Source organism: Scylla paramamosain, chromosome 32, assembly GCF_035594125.1.
Source record: "Scylla paramamosain isolate STU-SP2022 chromosome 32, ASM3559412v1, whole genome shotgun sequence".
Classification (NCBI taxonomy): Eukaryota; Metazoa; Arthropoda; class Malacostraca; order Decapoda; family Portunidae; genus Scylla; species Scylla paramamosain.
This window is the reverse complement of record NC_087182.1, coordinates 12,304,881-12,327,380: the sequence shown is the minus strand read 5'-3', so window position 1 is coordinate 12,327,380 and position 22,500 is coordinate 12,304,881. Positions and strand designations below refer to the sequence as shown.

The 22,500-nt window shown below is 44.2% G+C and overlaps 2 protein-coding genes across 5 annotated transcripts in view; both read left to right on the top strand.

The window, feature by feature from the left end:
- The window catches only part of LOC135089207 (UDP-glycosyltransferase UGT5-like), a 20,437-nt gene extending 4,743 nt beyond the window's left edge, over positions 1-15,694 (top strand). For all 3 annotated transcript variants that reach the window (XM_063984563.1, XM_063984562.1, XM_063984564.1), the window contains 4 exons: positions 12,770-12,934; positions 13,079-13,298; positions 13,999-14,218; positions 14,348-15,694. In XM_063984563.1, coding sequence (XP_063840633.1) covers positions 12,770-12,934; positions 13,079-13,298; positions 13,999-14,218; positions 14,348-14,627 — 885 coding nt within the window. In that variant the 3' untranslated portion in view covers positions 14,628-15,694. The remainder of the gene's footprint in view (positions 1-12,769; positions 12,935-13,078; positions 13,299-13,998; positions 14,219-14,347) is intronic.
- A 138-nt stretch (positions 15,695-15,832) lies between these two features.
- Positions 15,833-22,500, top strand: part of LOC135089205 (UDP-glycosyltransferase UGT5-like) — a 28,077-nt gene continuing 21,409 nt past the window's right edge. The window contains exon 1 of one of the 2 annotated variants that reach the window (XM_063984559.1): positions 15,833-16,799. Coding sequence is in view for 1 of the 2 variants with exons in the window: in XM_063984553.1 (XP_063840623.1) it covers positions 16,771-16,818 (48 nt within the window). In the remaining variant the exon portion in view is untranslated. Of the gene's footprint in view, positions 16,819-22,500 lie in introns of both variants that reach the window. The other variant, XM_063984553.1, reaches the window with a different exon arrangement.

Below are 22,500 nucleotides of genomic sequence, written 5' to 3'. Positions count from 1 at the left end.
TTTAACTGAAGAAGTAACAAGCATGGCTCAACAGAAGGGTATGATCAAGGAAACGTTCCCGGATAAATTTTGTGGAAAAGTAAAAACTGTGCTTGATCATGACGGAGCACCGAAATATGAATGTGTGGCAAATTTTGCTTTGTCAGTACTGTCGCTCTCCCATTCCAGTGCAGAGTGCGAACGGTGCTTCTCAGACATTAATAGGATGAAAAGTAAAGATAGAAACACATTGAAAATTGACACTGTTAGAGACGTGCGATTACCCAGGCAGAGTGTAAAATGTAAGAACAACTTTACGCCTACAAGAGCTATGCTCTTGCACAACTTTTACGCCTACAAGAGCTATGCTGCGCTACATGAATTCAAACGTCATATACCAAAGTAAAGCTGCGGAGGAGGAGGAGGAGGAGGAGGATCCAGACATATCCATGAAGTAAAACTAGTAAGTTCATGAACGATTTGTACAGTAGAAATATATTACAATAAGATAACATTAATAATTATATATATATATATATATATATATATATATATATATATATATATATATATATATATATATATATATATATATATATATATATATATATATATATATATATATATATATATATATATATATAGCATGTTAACGTTGTAACTTGACAGCATTAAATCAAATAAATTCAATAAATAACTGTACTGACATGTTCTTACCGTAAACATTGGTTTTCTGATTCAATACGATAATTTTTGACCAAAAATGTACGATATTACCGTCACTGGCATCTGGTCACGCTGGATGCCCCATGCCTCAGTGAAAGTCTGGCTATCAAGGACGGAGGACTCACACTAAAGTAGAGAGAGACATAGACCCGGCAAGAGTTTGGGGGCAATATTTACAAGGCTTTCCAATAATAATTCTTTCTGGAGTTGTTCTGGCGGTAAGACCCCGCCATACTCGTTAGGATTAGCCCTACGAAAGGCTGTCCGTATTTGACGCTTTCAGTAATTGTGGAAATAAGCATTTCATGGACTCCACTTGGTGTATCCTGTGTGTCCTGGCGTCTCCTCTCCTAGCAACAGTTTGAGAGTTGTCTCATGACTATCTTAGATCGGTCTGTTGTGGTCTATTCGTGTCCTGAGTATTGTGTGTTGTCAAATGCCACTAGCCCTTCGGTTTATAGCTATGAGTGTCTGAAGGTTAGAGGACTTTTGTAATATTCTGCCGAATTACAGCTGTCAACTCTCTTCCTGGGTTCCACCAGCAGTACCAGGGATGCGTGTTTGTCTTTTGGGAGACTGCAGATAGGATGTTTTCTGGCAAGAGGGTGTATGAGTGTGATATCCTGTTGGGCGTCAGTGGTCGACTTGTGGGCGTTTTTTTTTTTTTTCTTATGTAGGAAGGACACTGGCCAAGGGCAACAACAATCTAATAAAAAAAATGCCCACTGAAATGCCAGTCCCATAAAAGGACCAAAACAGTAGTCAAAAATTGATGGATAAGTGTTTTGAAACCTCTGTCTTGAAGGAATTCAAGTCATAGGAAGGTACAGAAGCAGGCAGGAAGTTCCAGACTTTACCAGAGAAAAGGATGAATGATTGAGAATACTGGTTAACTCTTGCGTTAGAGAGGTGGACAGAATAGGGGTGAGAGAAAGAAGAAAGTCTTGTGCAGCGAGGCCGCGGGAGGAGAGGAGGCATGCAGTTAACAAGATCAGAAAAGCAGTTAGCATGAAAATAGCGGTAGAAGATAGCTAGAGATGCAACATTGCGGCGGTGAGAGAGAGGCTGAAGACAGTCAGTTAGAGGAGAGGAGTTGATGAGACAAAAAGCTTTTGATTTCACCCTGTCTAGAAGAGCAGTATGAGTGGAACCCCCCCAGACATGTGAAACATACTCCATACATGGACGGATAAAGCCCTTGTACAGAGTTAGCTGCGGGGGGGGAGGGTGAGAAAAATTGGAGGAGACGTCTCAGAACGCCTAACTTCATAGAAGATATTTTAGGTAGAGATGAGATGTGAAATTTCCAGTTCAGATTATAAGTAAAGGACAGGCTGAGGATGTTCAGTGTAGAAGAGGGGGACAGTTGAGTGTCACTGAAGAAGAGGCAATAGTTGTCTGGAAGGTTGTGTCGAGTTTTTGAGGCATTGAACAATACCAAGTTTGCTCTGCCCCAATCAGAAGTTTTAGAAAGATCAGAAGTCAAGCGTTCTGTGGCTTCCCTGCATGAAATGTTTACCTCCTGAAGGGTTGGACGTATATAAAAAAGATGTGGAAAAGTGCAGGGTGGTATCATCAGCGTAGGAGTGGATAGGACAAGAAGTTTGGTTTAGAAGATCATTAATGAATAATAAGAAGAGAGTGGGTGACAGGACAGAAACCTGAGGAACACCACTGTTAATAGATTTAGGAGAAGAACAGTGACCGTCTACCACAGCAGCAATAGAACCGTCAGAAAGGAAACTTGAAATGAAGTTACAGAGAGAAGCATAGAAGCCGTAGGAGGGTAGTTTGGAAATTCAAAGCTTTGTGCCAGACTCTATGAAAAGATTTTGATATGTCCAAGGCAACAGCAAAACTTTCACCAAAATCTCTAAAAGAGGATGACCAAGACTCATTAAGGAAAGCCAAAAGATCACCAGTAGCCTTGACGGAACCCATACTAGTGATCAGATAGAAGGTTGTGAAGTGATAGATGTTTAAGAATCTTCCTGTTGAGGATAGATTCAAAAACTTTAGATAGGCAGGAAATTAAGGCAATAGGACGATAGTTTGAGGGATTAGAACGGTCACCCTTTTTAGGAACAGGCTGAATGTAGGCAAACTTCCAGCAAGAAGGAAAGGTAGATGTTGGAGCTGAAAGAATTTGACAAGGCAAGGTGCAAGCACGGAGGCACAGTTTCGGAGAACAATAGGAGGGACCCCATCAGGTCCATAAACCTTCCGAGGGTTTAGGCCAGCAAGTGCATGGAAAACATCATTGCGAAGAATTTTAATAGGTAGCATGAAGTAGTCAGAGGGTGGAGGAGAGTGAGGAACAAGCCCAGAATCATCCAAGGTAGAGATTTTAACAAAGGTTTGAGCGAAGAGTTCAGCTTTAGAAATAGATGTGATAACAGTGGTGCCATCTGGTTGAAATAAAGGAGGGAAAGAAGAAGAAGCAAAGTTATTGGAGATATTTTTGGCTAGATGCCACAAGTCACGAGGGGAGTTAGATCTTGAAAGGTTATGACACTTTCTGTTAATGAAGGAGTTTTTGGCTAGTTAGAGAACAGACTTGGCATGGTTCTGGGCAGAAATATAAAGTGCATGAGATTCTGGCAATGGAAGGCTTAAGTACCTTTTGTGGGCCACCTCTCTATCATGTATAGCATGAGAACAAGCTGTGTTAAACCAAGGTTTGAAAGGTTTAGGTCGAGAAAAAAGAGTGAGAAATGTACGTCTCCATGCCAGACACCTTTGTTATGCGCTCAGCACACAAAGACGGGTCTCTGACACGGAAGCAGTGGTCATTCCAAGGAAAATCAGCAAGGTACCTCCTCAGGTCCCCTTATGTAGCAGAGGCAAAACGCCAGAGGCACCTTCGCTTAGTGGGATCCTGAGGAGGGATTGGAGCAATAGGACAAGATACAGATATGAGATTGTGATTGGAGGAACCCAACAGAGAAGAAAGGACGACAGCATAAGCAGAAGGATTAGAGGTCAGGAAAAGGTCAAGAATGTTGGGCGTATCTCCAAGACCGTCAGGAATAAGAGTAGGGTGTTGCACCAATTGCTCTAGGTCGTGGAGGATAGCAAAAGTTGAAGGCTAGTTCATCAGGATGGTCTGTGAAGGAAGAGGAAAGCCAAAGATGGTGGTGAACATAGAAGTCTCCAAGAATGGAGATCTCTGCAAAAGGGAAGAGGGTCAGAATGTGCTCCACTTTGGAAGTTAAGTAGTCAAAGAATTTCTTATAGTCAGAGTTGTTAGGTGAGAGGTATACAGCACAGATAAATTTAGTTTGAGAGTGACTCTGTTGTCGTAGCCAGATGGTGGAAAACTCGGAAGATTCAAGAGTGTGGGCACAAGAGCAGATTAAGTCATTGCGCACATAAACGTAACATCCAGCTTTGGATCGAAAAAGAGGATAGAGAAAGTAGGAGGGAACAGAAAAGGGGCTACTGTCAGTTGCCTCAGACACCTGAGTTTCAGTGAGGAAAAGAAGATGAGATTTAAAAGAGGGGAGGTGGTGTTCTACAGATTGAAAATTAGATCTTAGACCGCGAATGTTGCAGAAGTTAATGAAGAAAAGTTGAGGGGGGGGGGTGTCAAGACGCTTAGGGTCGTCGACAGAAAGGCAGTCCGACCTGGGGACATTTATGGTCCCCTCCCCAGATGGGGACTCCGAGGCTGGTGTAGGAGTCGCCATGATGATTTTAAAACTTTTGAGTGAAGGGTGTGTGTGTTATTAGGTGCTTGTAGTTTTGTATGGAGGAAGAGAGTTGTCTTTAGAGGGCAGGCTGTGGCTGCCCCCTTGGGTTGTGAGATACAACCCAGCTGTGAGGTCACAGCTGGGTTTAATGATAAGTTCACCCCCTGAACAGTTCTTTAGACCTCACTGGGAGTAATTATCGTTTCTGGAGGTGTCTACTGTGGTAATCCACAGGGTATTATTCCTTCATCTTCTATGTGACGTCTTTTCTGTCTGAGCTCCCTAGTACGTGGCTAGCTAGTTCTTTTTCAGCTTGTGAGATAAATAACAAGGTGGGAAATGAAAGATGTGGAACTACTGAAGGGCCCTTTAGGCTTGGAGAATGTAATGATCGCAGAGAAAGGTGGATTGACTGGTGTGAGGAGAAAAGTTAACAATAATGAAAACTTGGTTTAAACAGCACCCGCAAAGCTTTTTTTAGATGGAAACGTGCTGTCGAAATCAGATAGATTATATTACAATCAGTAAACGTTTTGGAAATGCTGTAACTCAAACCAAAACCTAACCCGGAGCTGACCACGCCAGTGATCATGTACCTGTGATATCAAATATAAAAATAAAACTTAAAAACATAACAAAACTAAAAAGTAGACGAAAGATAGATGTAGCAATACTATGTAAAGATAAGAAATTACAAGAATATGAAGTAGATGTTAAGAACAGATTTGAATGCCTGGGAGAAGAGATTTGGGAGAATGGATGGAAAGCAATACAGAATATAGCATTAGAGGCAGCTTGTAAACTACTACCAAAATAAAGAAAACGACCCAAAAAATAAATGGATGAAACAGTAAATTTTGGAACTGATGGAAAAAAAGATACAAAGAGAACAATAGAAAGACAAATATGAAGAACTAAGCCAAAAGATTAAGGGTGAATGTAGAAAGGCAAAAAAATGAATGATAGAAAAGCAGTGTGCAGAAGTATAGCATTTAAGAAAAAAAAAAAAGTCATGTTCAAGAAAATTAAAGAAGTCACAGCAGGAAACAGGTTAACAAAATCCAGTACAGTTAAAAGCAAGAAAGGAAAAGTTTAATGGATATACTCGTAAATGAAGTTTTGCAGAAATAGGGTCAGTACACAGACGAACATTTCGAGGATGATACAAGAGAATTTTCAGAGAAAACAGAGTGAATGGATGGACCAGAAATTCTAAGAAATGCGGTACGCACAGCCATGCAGACAATGAAGTTAGGGAAGAGTCCAAGTGACGATGGAATCATGACAAAAATGCTTAAGGCTGGAGAAAAATAATGGTGGATAAAATCACGAGGGTCACACACAAAGTCTTCAACACAAGAATTATAGCTGAGAAAATGGGGAAATCAGTCTTTTTAGCAATACCAAAGGCAGCAAGGATAGTTGAATGCGGTCAGCATAGAACACTCAGCTTAATAAGCCACATAAAATTCATCCTAAAAGTATTACTTGCAAGAATCAAGTCAAAACTTGAAAGAGAGATATCTGAAGAACAATATGGATTTATGAAACACAAAAGTACTACAGATACTATATACATAATGAAATACATATGTGAGCGGACAATAGAAATGTGGAAAAAAAACATTTTCCTTTGTTTTATAGTTTATGAAAAAGGCTTTTGACAAAGTGCAACACCAATAATTATGCAACTTAATGGCAAACACAAAAATTAACACCAAGGATTTAAAACTACTCAGAACCTGTGCTGGAATCAACAGTCAGCAATGGACATTGACCCCCCCAAAAAAAATCAGAGTGGAAAAGCAATAAAAGAGGTCTCAGAAAGGGCCGTGTGCTTTCTCCAATCTTTTTTTTTTTTTTTCATATTATGAGGAGATAATATTCAGGAGCATACAAGATTACGAAGGCATAAAGACTGGAGATGTAAACATTAACAATGTTAGGAATGCAGAAGACATACAAAAAAAATTACAAAACTTAGTTAGTGAGGTCAACAGAAGCAGTGAAAGATATGGTCTGAAAATTAACATTAAGAAAACCGAGACAATGGTAGTAACCAAGAACAATGCGATTCCTGCATGCAACATCAAAATAACAATAAAATAACAACTCTAACATTAAACAACTAAATAGCTTCAACTACTTCGGAATTACAATCACAACAGATGGCCGATGCATCACAGAAATCAGGAAAAGGAGTTGCTAAACAAGCCTTCAGGAAATGAGAACACTTATACAACTTTAAACTAAGCATAATAACCAGAATAAAAATACTCAAACATATATATGGGCAACTCTAAAATACGGATGTGAAACATGGACCTTAAACAAAGAAGTTTGGGATAAAATTGACGCTTTTAAAATGTGGACGTTACGCAGACTGCTCAGGACTCTCAGCAAGAAAAGCAAACACTTAAGCATTACAACAAGCAAATACAGATAGAAAACTACTGAGAAAAGTGAAGAGAAGAGAACTCAAATTTATGTGCCACACAGTTGGGAACAACAAGAATGAGCTATTCAATATAACAGGAAAGACAGAGGGGAAGAGAGCGAGAGGAAGACAGAGAATTAAGAATCATCAAAAACAACAACCAACCCTACAGACCTTCAGAACTTATACACATGACTGAAAACCGAAAAAGATGGAGGGACATGATCGTCCAAGTCACTCAGCAAAGGTAAAGGGATTAAGTTTGCGTTCATTATATTTCCTACCCTGTATGTAGGTGAAACAGAGTGCCGACCTGTTGAATCTTGACAACTGTTGGTGACTAGTATATATATATATATATATATATATATATATATATATATATATATATATATATATATATATATATATATATATATATATATATATATATATATATATATATATATATATATATATATATATATATTGAGTGTATAAATGGACAGGAGGTTTTCTCTTGTACATATTTCGTTGAAAGTGATACTGAGTTCAGCGTTTATGATTTTCTTCATGATGTTTTCTTTTTCTCGAAGGAGTGTCTTATTCTCTTTGGTAAGAATATTGATGATTTTCCCGTAGGATATCATCTTCGCCAGATCGCGATTTCGGGTCCTTGACCGTTCTTCAGTGGCAGAGGAGGTTGTTGTCTTCTCAGAGGTTGTGTAGAGAATGACAGGCCAGTGGTTTTTATAGAATACTGGCCTGTCATTCTCTACACATAAATCGTAAACGCTGAACTCACTTTATATATATATATATATATATATATATATATATATATATATATATATATATATATATATATATATATATATATATAACTCAGGACAAAAACTTATAACACTGTATTTGGATAATGATGTTTCAAGTACAGCACACTCGATATTAATATTATTACTCCTTGTATGGCTAACACTCTTAATCTAAACCATCACATCCCTCTCGTACATATATGTACGTAAAAGTCTCATGTTTTTGACTGTCTAAAAATGTATACGAGAGAAATAGATGCCAGAGTCTTTTTTCAGAGTGAAGAGCAATACTAGCGCTACTTTTAGAGTGCATTATCGCGTTCTTGTAGTGAGCGTAACAACCCTTCTTACGTCAGTATAACTTCAGCATTCACCAGCTATGGACGGATTTCACGGTCGCCGAGTTGGATCATATCATAAGAGGTAAGAAACGCATTCGTTTATTTTCTTATTGTTTCTAAAAATCTATTTATAAGTGCATCAATATTGCATAATTTAAGAATTTTTTATTTAATTAATTAATTAATTTATTTATTTTTTGTACTTTAAATATACATTTGAAAATAGGTGAGTACATATATGTACGCATGCGGTGTACCCCGGGCAACAGGTATAAAGTGATATTTTTTTCAACAGAACGACGTAAATTGCGTAAAAACACGTAATTAAGAATTTTCTTCAATAATTTACGTAAATTTCATATTTTAAATCCATCCTCTAAAGTATTTTTATTTACTTAGCGTAGCTTAGTCGCTTTTCTTAGGGCAAAACAGTAGAATGACCAAACCGTAGGCAGCCTCACCTACAACATCGCAGAATAATAACTATAACCCTTGTTTTTGTTTGCAGAGCTACTAGCTTAACTGTTCAGGAAATCACCGCACAATTGGAAGAAGATCCACCTAATCATCCTACTGATGTTTTCCTTATGCCATCTCAAGATATCGGAGGCCTGACTGACGAGGACAGCGAGAATGAAGAGTCCGGTGTAAAAAATCCAAATCACCTTGGTAGGAGATCCTCAGCTGGCAGGCAGAATTAGTGACCTTTCACCAGGAGGATGATTATGACAATTATCAAGCTTCAACTGTTAATGATGTGCAGTTACGTACTACTAAAAGAAAGAAGAAAAAACTGAAAAAGTTGGAAGACTACTGACCCTGACGACCCCCATGGAGGGACCTTCCAGTGGTCCCGTGCGCATCTCTTCTACCAGCAATTCTAGTCATAAGCGACGCCCACGAGTCAATCATGTGGCTGCCAGTGACGCCAGTGAAAATGAGGACCAGATTTTGACCCAGGGGGATATAAGAAAGCTTCCCAGGATCAAGAATGGAGAGAGGATGCACTCTAAGTCAAAGAATGACCTAGGAAAGAAAATCCCCCCTTTTTGCGTTGAAAAATGGACAAAGACAACTTTTCTTATTGACCCTGATGTGATTAGGACTCCTTACGACTACCTCATTCTGATTCTGCCTGATTCTTGCATTGACAAGATTGTCAAGAAGTCTAAGAGATATGCAGGCCAGCAAAACAACCAGGATTTTGGGTCAAGGGTTAATAGAAATAGGATTCACGCCAGCCACGCCATTATGTACTTGAGTAGATGTCTGACGAAAGACGCGAGGACACCAACAACGCACTTGTAAAGAAGGCCATGTCCAGAAATGCATTTGATGACGTAATGCGGTACACTCACTTTGCCAACTTGAACAAGCCTAATGAAGACGACCCTTTCTGGAAAGTAGCCATGTTAAAAAAAAAAAAAAAAAAATGACACGGCGAACAAGTATGCGGAGAGGACAGAGTTTGTCAGCGTGGACGAGTCAATGATAAGGTATTTTGGCCCTCACTCCCCCCCTCAAAGAGTTCATGAAAGGAAAGCCAACACGTTTTGGTTTCAAAGTTTGGGCCCTGGCAACCACAACTGGTGAGCTCATAACCTGCACCCCGTATGGAGGAGCCAATACTCAGTCTTCAAGTACGGGCTGGGGCAAGGAACTGACGTTGTCTATGGATTGGTACAGAAAGCCAACCTGCCAGAAGGATCAAAGATCGTGGTTGACAATCTGTTCACTAGCTTTGATCTGATGGACAACCTGAAGAATAACAGGAAGGTCGGTGTTCTGGGCACAATGAGGCAGATCAGGCTCTACCACATTGATGTCTCATCCAAGCAGGAGGCTTCAGGGATGAAGAGAGGTGAGATGAAGTCTACCTGTATTGACAAGGACATGGTCATTGTGACCTGGAAAGATGGAGGACCTGTCTACATTGCGAGCAACTATGTGGACCCCGAACCTTTGGGGAAATGCAACAGGTAAATCAAAAAGTTTTATGGGAAGGAATTGAAATGATTTATAGATATCAATTTATAATTCCCAAGTATTTTGCAAAAGTTTACTCGCTAACGCTATTATTCTTTGGATTTAGATGTAGCTTACATTTATTCTTGTATGTGTGTGTGTGTGTGTGTCTATATATATATATATATATATATATATATATATATATATATATATATATATATATATATATATATATATATATATATATATATATATATATATATATATATATATATATATATATATATATATATATATATATATATATAAACCTCATTATTTTATCTAGGTGCTCTCGTGATGCAAAGAAAGAGATCGAAGTTGACCTGCCTCACAGGCTGAGAGTGTACAACAACCACACGGGCGGAGTAGATCTCATTGACAACCTAGTTTCATACTATGCCATTCACACGCGAAACAGAAAGTGGTATTGGTGTATATACATGTGGTTTTTGAACGTCCAGATGATGCAAGCCTGGCACATGTACAGGAAAGTTGGTGGCATCCTGGGCCTGAAGGACATGGAAAAGATCCCCCTGCTGGATTTCATCAGGTCATGTGTGGAGATGCTTGTGTTGAATCACGGTGAATCCCAAATGGTAACAAAGTTGACGTCCCTTCACACTTCACAAAAGATGGATAAAATAAAATATGACAATATTGGCCACCTTATCATCAAAACAGAAAAGAAACGTTTGCAAGGGTGCAGGGCCAGATGGATCTACAGATGCAGAAAATGTGATGTGGGACTCTGCGCTAACTGGTTTGAAGACTATCACCTGTCTTAGTTCTATCTAAAACATAAGTGTCTTTGAGTAAAAGTGAAATGTGTCTATCAAAAGTTAAATATTTCAGTTTTTATTATTTGTTTTTTATTTATTTATTTTTTTTTTTCCTTTTCCGTGGGTTAGAATTTCCTAAATGAAATAGAGCTTAACAAAATTACGTGAACAATTTTATAAAAAAGTTAACAAATAAAGAGAAATAAACAATGTATTTACATGCCTTTTTTTTTGGGGGGGGGGTTAGAAATTGTTTACGTGTCTTATGCATGTTACCCCTGGTCTACCTCCCATGCGTACATATATGTACGTACCAAGAAATCGTATTTCTTATTAACATAAGGGAAAAAAAATGGGCTTGATTACACTGTACAACAAATTTCAGGGTTAAGAAGAAAACATAGTTCTCATGTGCGTTTTATTATGAAGTTCAGTGTGCTGAATTCAAATTTGATAACAAAAATTTCATGCCAAGTCACAATTTTTTGTAAATCGCTGTTTTAATAATTATGCAATTAATAGAGATTTCCAAGATTCCATAAATGTATTTTGCTCCCAAAGTCAGATTAAATGTCTTCATTGTATTTATTTAATTAATGTATAATGTCTGTTAGCTTTATATAATGTATTAACCTACAATCTAGTATTTACTTCTTCTTTTATAAGACGTCTCAGGCGTGTCACGCTTCAGGTTCCAACAGAAGTCAGCCAGCATAGCAGGGCTCCATTTTCCCTTGTACCTGTTTTCCATTGACGCTATATCTTGATGGAACCTCTCTCCATGTTCATCACTCACATCTGCTGCGTTCTCTGGGAAGAAGGACAGATGAGAATGAAGAAAGTGTATCTTCAGTGACATATTGCATCCGAGATCTTGGTAGCATTTGATTAGCCTCTCCACTTTACGCTCTCGCTGGGACTCTTGGTGCTTTCCCAGAAGCCCTTTGCATACATCTTTGAATGCATGCCAAGCCGCTAGCTCAGGTTCATCCATTGTCGCCTCAAAGTCCTCATCATTTATAAGCTTGCGAATCTGAGGGCCTACAAATATACCCTCTTTAATCTTGGCATCACTAATTTTAGGGAAGATCCCTTTGCAGTGCTTTGGTAAATTGCTTCATTAGGCCTAGTTTTATATGCAGTGGTGGCAAAATGATTTTCTCCTTCTTAACTAGTGGCTCATGAATTACATTATGGCATCCAAGCGTCATAGATTCCCGAGATGGCCATTCTGAGCGTATATAATGTTCTGACCTGTCCCTACTGTCCCACTTGCAAAGAAAGCACATAAATTTGGTGTATCCAGTTTGTAGCCCATTAAGTATGGCTACTACTTTCAAGTCTGCACAAATTAACCACTCATGCTCTTTGTAACTTTTGCGGTCTAGAATAAAAGCAAGGTTCTCATATGACTGAGTAAGCAACTGGAACTGAAGGCATGGTATTCCCAATGTGCAACAGAACTGCTTTTATGCTGTAAAGGGATCCATCTATGAATAGCCTCCACTCATTGGGTAAAAGCAACAAAAAATACCGTTCAGATACACATTGCAGGCACTGCTATTTACGAAGAACTGGAGAGTCACAGAAAGAAACGGATGTTATATTCTTAATCTACGCAAAAAATAACTCTAGAAAAGAATAGTCTCATTTCCGTTTTTTTTCATTGTTATACACTGTTATCAATTAGGGAATCATAATGTCTCAAATTTCGCTAGAAAATTCCAATTGGATTGATGCTCGGGATGCAATGACCTAAATATTGTTTTCCCAAAATTTTTGAATTTTTCAATAGGATCGGATGGAGGAAATCTAACAGCTTCTCCCTCTTTCTCTCTCTCTGTATAAATGTGCAAGTGTACAAATGTAAAATGTGCTGTAACTCTCTCTCTCTCTCTCTCTCTCTCTCTCTCTCTCTCTCTCTCTCTCTCTCTCTCTCTCTCTCTCTCTCTCTCTCTCTCTCTCTCTCTCTCTCTCTCATAAACAGTTTTTTATCCTGTTACTCGTACAGATCTCAGCTCGGTTCCCTGACCTGCCACCGCTGCTGGACATCGAGAGGAACCAGAGTCTGACACTGATGAACACTCACTTCACCATTACCACACCGGTGCCCCTCCTGCCCTCACAGGTGGAGGTGGGGGCTATGCACTGCCGCCCCGGCGAGCCTCTGCCGCAGGTAAATAATATGATTTTAAAACCTATTTTATTTGTAACCGTCAGGGATGCAGCAAACTGGGACATTAAGAACCACAAAATTAATAAAGATAGCTATCACACTTTTTTTTACAGTCACTAACAACTGGCACTTATCTTATCTCAGGATTTGGAGTCGTGGCTTACAGGGGCAGGCTCTACGGGCGTCATTTACTTCAGTCTGGGATCAGTCTTGCGTGGTGAAATACCCCCGGAATACCTTCAATTCTTCCTGGAGGCTTTCCAAAGACTGCCGCAACGGGTACTGTGGAAGTACGAGGGGCAGCTGCAGGGCGCGTCCGACAACGTCAGGGTCAGCAGCTGGTTCCCCCAGCAGGACATCCTCGGTAAGTCAGCCACCATATCATTACGATGAAATATACTGTTTCTGTTGGAGCTTGTATTCCTGCAAGGAAGCTTAGCACAATCGCCTGACATGCTCTTTAGGAACAGAAGATCATGCAAAAGTCTACGAAAAGTTTGTATGCCTCATACATATGGTCTAATCCATAGATTATCTAGAAAGACGAACAAGCTAATTACTAAATATATTCAGGTCATCTACCTCTACTTGACAAGAAATATTTCCTATCCCCTTCTTTTATTTAACTATATTCAGGTTTAACTCGTTACGTTTTGTTCTTAACACCCAACTGTATCCTTTATATTACTTAAAACCGTAACTTTATGAGATGCCTATATTATCTACGTTCTATATCGACTGTTAATTATGCTACAATATCCTCTTAAAATGATATATCGGATCCCGTGTACCTTTTTTAGTCATTCTTTTATGTACTGACTCCAACAATGATATGGAAACCAGAACTGCACAGCATTGCGAAAATAAGGTCTGCCATAAAGACCATAAAGATTCTAAAAGACTAACCTAAATAGACAATAAGCTCCTTTTCTGGTAAGTATGCTACATTGTTTTCTCTGACGAAGATCTCCACTAACTGTAACTACTTATATTTTCATATAATGAGCTTCACAGAGCTCTCTTCTTCATTGTGTGAATATTATGAATTTTTTTTTGTTCCACAGCTCACCACAACGTGAAAGTCTTCATCTCCCATGGCGGCCTCCTCAGCCTTCAGGAGTCTATCTTTCATGAAAAGCCCCTCCTTGTCTTGCCCGTCTTCGGTGACCAGCCTAGGAATGGTATGGTCGTGGAAAACTCGAATATTGGTCGTGTCTTGGTGTGGGAGGAACTTACTGCCGACAGGATCGTTGACGCCCTCACTGACATCATCAACAACCCGATGTGAGTTTTTCTCAACTGTCCAGTGTACATTCACTCTGTGGTTCATGACTGTTTCTGTTAGGCATCCATGATGCTAAGGCCAGTCAGCGAGGTGGCCTGGAGTGTCTAACTGGTGCTGTCATTGTCCAGGTACAAAGAGAACGTGGCCAGGATGTCGGCGTCCTTAAGGGATCAACCGACGACGCCAAAGGAGCGTGCGGTTTTCTGGACTGAATACGTCGTCCGCCACCGAGGGGCGCCCCAGCTGAGGTGCCCGGCCGCCCAGCTCTCCTGGGTGGAGTTCCTGATGCTGGACGTGATAGGTCTCCTGCTGCTGGCCCTGCTGCTGCTGCTACTTCTCATCCGTCGACTCCTGAGGGCAGTTTCCGCGACCCTCCTTGGTAGCAGCGCCAAAAGGAAGAAAGACTAAGGATCACGAAAATTGATTTCATGCAATATGTGATTTGCTTGCTAGGGTTGTGGTATTTGTTGCAACGGTACATGATGATGGCAGGCCAGGTATTGTCATATGTATGTTTCGAGCATTAGTTTTTTCCCTTGAGCTTCATTTTTTTTTTTTCCATGAACCTTTTAATATACGTTGCTTCTGTCTCACAGTCTCCTCTTTGTGAACTTCAACACTTGAACAGACATTCCATTCATACTTCAGACTCTCTAACCAAACATTTTCTCTCGAAACCAACACAAGTGTTTTCCTTGATTAGTACAACTTTGATAAGTACAACTTTTCTTGTTGTAGATCATAATATAAAGTGTAGATCGCATACCAAGGTAGATTCATAACACGTAAATCACAAAATAAAGTGTAGATTGCATACCAAAACAGATTTATGATAGGTAGATAACAAGCCAAGATAGCACCCCAAAATACTTCTACAATATGTGTAGTAAACACTTCAGCAACTTCTCACCTTTCTAGATTTAACTAATTTGTCCTCCATTTCGACCTCACAACCCCTTCCTCCCTCCCGACTAACGAAAAAAGCGCTAGAGTGTAGTTAAGAACATAATGAATAAGGGAAGCTGCAAGAAGCCACCAGGCTTACACGTGGCAGTCCCTGTATGAAATCTACCTACTATTTTCACCTATCATCCCCATCCATAAACCTGTCTAATCTTCTCTTAAAGCTCCCTAATGTCTCAGCACTAACAACATGATTACTGAGTCAGTTCCATTCATCTACCACTCTATTTGAGAACCAATTTCTTCCTATCTCTTTCTTAAAACTAAATTTTTCAAGTTTGAACCCGTTATTTCTTGTTCTGTCCTTGTTGCTGATCCTAAGAATTTTGCTTACGTCCCCCTTGTCATAACCCTTATACCACTTAAAGAATTCTATCAGGTTCCCTCTTAACCTACGTCTCTCCAAAGAATGTAAATTTAACAGCTTCAGTCTCGCCTCGTAAGGAATACTCATCCCCTGTATCCTTTTTGTCATTCTCCTTTATACTGATTCTAATAAACCTATATCCTTCCTGTAATGTGGGGACCAGAACTGCACAGCGTAGTCTAGATGAGGTCTGACCAGCGCCAAATATAACTTTAATATTACCTCCCGCTCGAGTGTTCCGGCCGAAAACTTGAACACCCTTGGCGTGATAAATGCACTCCATCTCTGGCGTACAAGGTGTCCCTACCATAGAAGAGGTTCCAATTGTCGATGAACGCCCATTCATTACTCTTACAATGACTCGCAAGAGAGAGAGAGAGAGAGAGAGAGAGAGAGAGAGAGAGAGAGAGAGAGAGAGAGAGAGAGAGAGAGAGCTACTTGGCTCATGATAAGCGTTCTTACTATCGGATATACGACACAAAACCTGCGATTCATTGTAATAACCCTGTGGACAGCCATTCAGCACCGACTCCCCTCCTCGGCAAGACACCACCACATACCACAGAGATCCCTCCCTTGCCCCTAATCCTATCCAAAAACTGACTAAACCTCCAAAACAGCTCCTCACTCCTGTCCTTACCAAGGTCATTCCCTCCTGCGCTGAGAAAAACAGTGGGCTTGGTCCCATCATTTTCCAAACAGTGTCTAGCCTGTCAGCTACCTTCCCTATCCCAGCACCTGGCAAACACACCCTCGACCTGCGCTTCCTTTCTCTGGCACAAAACACACTAAGTGCCTAACCTGGCTATCACCAAACACAAGCACTCTACCTTGGGGCAGGGTAACTGCGTCTGCCCCTCCTTCTTTTTGTCTCCTCTCGCCACGTCCACCTCTTCCTCCGTCACTCCCTCCAGCACACTAAAAAGGTTCCTCGTCTCCATGCAAGACACCTTGAGGACCTTCAGCCTCTTGGCGCTCCTGCACACAACCGACCACTGCTCCTCCGTCACCTTATTAGGAAAAGTGACGGTAGGGCACGACCCTCTCACAGGTGCTGATATCCTCTCACAGAACTCGGCATGCAGGTCTGAGATCCTCTCACGAAACTCAGCCTGCACCTTCGAGATCCTTCGATGAAACTCCACCTCTGAGATCTTCGCAACGAAGGCCTCGAGAACAAGCGAACTAACACAACCAGACGACTCAGCAATACAAGGCGCCATGTCTACACAAGCCAGCTATAGCGTCAGGTCACTGCTCACTAAACACGTCAGTTCGCTAGGAACCCTGACCTGAGACCTTACGATAGTGTGTAGCAAATAATCTAGTCAGCCATAGAAATATCCCATTTTCTCTCATATTCAGGGTACACTAAAGCTTACGCGCTTCTCAGAACCAGTAATATGTAAACACAAGTCACCGCTCCAAGCACTCCGTTTTCTCTTATATGTTTTCAGCCTCCCGTTCTCTTTCTACTGCACAGATTTTTCGTCTTTCATCTCTTCTTCCTCATTTTTTATACATACACATTCTGTGCACGCTTTTCGACACATACGTTACACGTCTTTTCTATACATCATATTACTCCTTTCTTCACACAGACATACACACACACATTCACTCTCTTTGTTCATATCTTTATGTAAATCATTTTTTATGTTCAGTATTTCTTGTGTACATGTTCATGTTTTTGTTAAATAAATTAGAGAGAGTTTAACCAGTCTAACAAGTGGCTATAAATACAACCTTAGCTGGTGAACAAAAAGAGTTAAGAGATTAAAGGACTTGCAACTGCTGACGGTTACCTGTCGGTTTTCTCTTCTCTATCTCTGGCGAGTTAAGAGATTAAAGGACTTGCAACTGCTGACGGTTACCTGTCGGTTTTCTCTTCTCACATTCCTGGCGGCTTCCACCTAGATCACTAGAAATGGTGACTCGGAGTTAGACCGTAGTGGCCAGCTCCACCAATGCTGTGTCCCAGGTTCTTTAGCACTATAGCGTCGCCACAGCTATAGGTACCTCGCCCAGGTCAGCCCCCGCCTGACACGGACCACCACGGCCAAACCGCCACCCAGCCTGGCCCAGCCGTGACCCACCGACGCCACCCAGCCCGGCCAGCCGCCACGTGACACACACACACCGTCACCCAGCCCAGCAACCGTGGTCACCGCCGCTGCCTCGCCAGTCACCAGCCACCCTCTCTCGCAGCTGTGACTCACCACGCCTCGCCAGCCACCCAGGCCACTGAGGCCACGCTCACCTGCCGCCTCACCACCGCCACCAGGTCCTTCCCTCTCCTGCTGCCGTGACCCACCGCGCCAACTCCACCTGCTGCCTGGTCACCTGCCACCCCTGCCACACCTGCTGCCCAGCCTCCATCACCACCACAGCAGCAGCAACACCTCTCCGGCTCACCACGCACGGTCACCGCCACCCGGCCGTGACCCCACTGGCCCTGATTTCGCTTCTCTACAACAGGGCGGCGCCCCCCTGCACCGGTACTCCCGTCTTCCGCTCGACAACAGGGCGGCGTTCCCTGCAACGTTCCCCCACCAAAGTGTTAGTGCTCCCGACCGTCCCTCCCCTCTCCCCCGTCGTCCACCCTCCCCCTGTGTGTGTTAACCCCTGCCCCTAGAAAACTCCCTAGTGTGCATCAGCGCGTACCAACCCCCGTGTGCCAGACACCAACACCTACACATACACGCACTCACACACACACACACACAGACTACACACTTCGTTCACGGCAGTGCGTTCCAAGCCGTAAGTGCGAGTGCGGTAAAGTACGTGCCTAGGACCATCACTGCACAGTGGCGCCCAGCAGGCGTCCCTTGCCACCTCTCACTGGCACCTGGCGCCGGAGGAACCCGCGCCTCGCCGACAGGCGTCACTACACCCTGCTCCACGACTCGCATAACAAGCCACCAGGCCCCATCGCACGCCAGCAACAAGAAACGGCCATGGCTCCACCGGACACCGCCTCCCCAGCTCCCCCCTTCAGGGCTCCAGCCTTCAACAGCCACGACCCCAACATGTGGTTTACCATCTTGGAGCTGAACTTCAAGGCAAACAACATCACTGAGGCCTTGAAACAGTTCACTCACGCCTGCACTCTCCTGCCACCCGAGGTCCTCTTGCAAGTCTCTGACGCCATCGCGAAAGCCCCCTCTTCGGACAATCCCTACGACGACCTCAGGCAAGCCGTCCTCAAACGCCTTGCGCCAGACCTCGCGCAGCTGGCTGACGACTATATGTCGACAGTTCCGTCGGCAACGCCACCGTCTTCAGTCGCCACTGTCACTAACACAGCAGACGTCCAGCAACTCACCCACATTGTGTCGCAGCTGGCCCTGCAGGTCAGCGCGATGCAGGAACAGCTAAATACCCGCCAGCGTCGCCGCCCACCGTCACCTCGACGCCCTCGCTACCGCTCTCGGTCGCGTAGCACTACACGAACCCAGGGCGTCTGCTACTACCACAGCAGGTTCGGTAGCGAGGCCATTAAGTGCACCCAACCCTGCACTTACAACACCACCCCGGCGTCAAACTAAACGGGCGGACGTTCACGGCGCGTACGATCCGCCAGCCCAAGTCACAGCTACTTCACGTCTACGACCGACGCACCGGAATTAAGTTCCTCGTCGACACCGGCGCTGAGGTCAGTGTCCTGCCTGCCACAGACAGCCAGAAGAGGTTGCCTGTAACCACGCACCTCTATGCAGCCAACGCCTCGAAAATCCCTGTGTACGCGCGGCAGACACTACACCTCGAACTCAACCTCCGCCGCTCCTTCGACTGGACCTTTTACGTAGCAGCTGTGACCCAACCCATCCTAGGCGCCGATTTCCTACGCCACCACGACCTCTTAGTCGACTTGAAGCATGGCACGCTGCTGGATCGTCTCACTTCCCTGCGGACCCGTGGCCGAACGGCACCTGGCGAGAGCACCGGAATCTCCGCAGTCTGCCGAGATAACCCCTTCGCCGCCATCCTCAAGGGTTTCCCAACACTAACACAGCCATACTCAGCCACGCAGCCAGTGAAACATCACGTCCTACACTACATAGAGACCACCGGACCACCTGTTTTCGCCAAGGCTCGTCGCTTAGCACCAGAACGCTACAAACAGGTCAGGGCCGAGTTTGAGTCTCTGATGCAGCAAGGCATCATCCGCCCAAGCTCCAGCAACTGGTCGTCTGCGCTTCACGTCGTCCCCAAGAAAAACGGTGACATACGCCCTTGCGGGGACTACAGAGCCCTAAACTCCCGCACCGAGATGGACAGGTATCCAGTGCCTAACATTCAGGAGTTTTCCTCACAACTGCACGGCTCTACAATTTTCTCCAGGATCGACCTCGTAAAGGCCTTCCATCAGATCCCCATCAACCCCGAGGACATCCCGAAGACGGCCATAATCACGCCCTTCGGACTATATGAATACACTAGGATGCCCTTCGGTCTCAAGAACGCTGCTCAAACATTCCAGCGCTTCATGGACGAAGTTTTGCGAGGACTGCAGTTCTGCTTCACTTACGTCGATGACATTCTTGTTGCCAGCCCAGACGACGCTGCTCATCGCCAACACCTCGAGCAAGTCTTCACTCGTCTGAAGGACTACGGCATCCAGGTCAACGCCGACAAGTCCGTGTTCGGCGTGCCTTCAGTCGACTTCCTCAGCCACACTGTGTCCTCCTCAGGCTTCACCCCAACTGCAAGTCGCTGTACTGCCATCCAGAATTTCCCGAAGCCCACAACTCAGCGCCAGTTGAAGCAGTTCCTCGGGATGCTGAACTATTACAACAGGTTCATTCCCCGATGCGCGCTCCTCCTCCAGCCTCTCTACGCCTTAGTGAAGCCAGCCAAACGAGGCCAGTCCGTCACCCTTGCCTGGACGCCCGCAGCTGAGGACGCTTTCCTCGCTGCCCGGAAGGCGCTCACATCCACAGCGCTCAGTTTCCCTGCCCCAGACGCCCCTACTTCCATCGCCACGGACGCCTCCGACACCGGAGTTGGAGCAGTGCTACAGCAGCACATCGACGGTGCCTGGAAACCCGTCGCCTTCTTCTCCAAGAAACTCAACACTGCCGAGAAGAAGTACAGCGCCTTCGACAAAGAGCTCCTCGCCATCTACAAGGCATTGAAGCACTTCCAGTACTTTGTCGAAGGACGTCAGTTTCATATCTACACTGACCACAAGCCGCTGACGAGCACCTTCATCAAGAACAAGTCATCCTACTCACCACGTCAACTGCGCCACGTAGACTTCATCTCTCAGTTCACCACGGACCTCCGTTACGTGAAAGGTGAAGATAACGCCCCAGCCGATGCCCTGTCACGCAACATCTGTGCCACATCTACCTCTCTCATCGACTACGCCGCCATTGCTGCCGATCAGGCCGACGACGCCGAGCTGCAGCAACTGAAAGAAAACGCCGCACTACAGATGAAGAGAGTACAGCTACCAGGCACTCAAGTGCACATCTACGCTGACGTCTCGACCAACACCGTCAGACCATACCTGCCTCAACGGCACAGGTATCCACTCTTCCGTCAGCTGCACGACCTCTCACATCCTGGCATCAGAGCTTCACAACACATGATGACGTCCCGATTCATCTGGACCGCCATCAACAAGGACGTGAGAGACTGGACACGTAGGTGCACCACCTGTCAGGCCTCCAAGGTGACGCGACACACACGCTCCCCTACAGCCACCTTCACGCCAGTCTCCACACGCTTCGAACACGTCCATATCGACCTCGTTGGCCCTCTTCCTCACTCCGACGGCTACCGCTACATCCTCACCTGTGTCGACCGCTTCACTCGCTGGCCAGAAGCTGCACCACTGACTGACATCTCCACTGACACCGTTGCACGTGCCTTTATCAGCACGTGGATCTCACGCTTCGGTGTTCCTGTCAGCCTCACTTCTGACCGCGGCGGCCAGTTTGAGTCCAGTGTCTGGAACAAACTGATGACACTACTCGGCATTCGACGATACAGGACTGCCAGCTACCATCCTCAGGCCAACGCTACAGTGGAACGTTTCCACCGCCAGCTGAAGTCGTCACTGATGGCTTCCAGCGACCAACGCGAGAAGTGGAACGCCACCTTACCCCTCGTCCTCCTCGGCATCCGGACGTCCCTCAAGCAGGACCTTCACCACTCTTCTGCCGAGCTCGTATACGGCACCACTCTTCGACTCCCTGGCGAGCTCCTTACCAGCTCACCCGACGCCGGCCCCTGCAGCGTCCAAGACTTCGCCAGCAGTCTTAAGGAGTCGATGAGAAGCCTGCAGCCGGTGCAACCTCGCACGCACCCCGCCAAGACCTTCGTCAGCCAGGATCTCGAAGACTGCACACACGTCTTCGTCAGGGTTGACGCTGTCCGTAAACCACTACAGCGCCCCTACGAAGGCCCCTTCGAGGTCCTCCGCAGGACGAGGAAAAACATCACCATCAACAGAAACGGCTCTTCCGACGTCATAGCCATAGACCGAGTCAAGCCCGCCTACATCCTGCACACCCCGACGGCACCTCACGACCCGACATCGCTGGCCACGCCTTCAGCACCACGCGCCACAGCTAAGCAGCACGTATCGTTCGTCGTGCCTCCTCACTCGGGGGAAGTTATGTAGCAAATAATCTAGTCAGCCATAGAAATATCCCATTTTCTCTCATATTCAGGGTACACTAAAGCTTACGCGCTTCTCAGAACCAGTAATATGTAAACACAAGTCACCGCTCCAAGCACTCCGTTTTCTCTTATATGTTTTCAGCCTCCCGTTCTCTTTCTACTGCACAGATTTTTCGTCTTTCATCTCTTCTTCCTCATTTTTTATACATACACATTCTGTGCACGCTTTTCGACACATACGTTACACGTCTTTTCTATACATCATATTACTCCTTTCTTCACACAGACATACACACACACATTCACTCTCTTTGT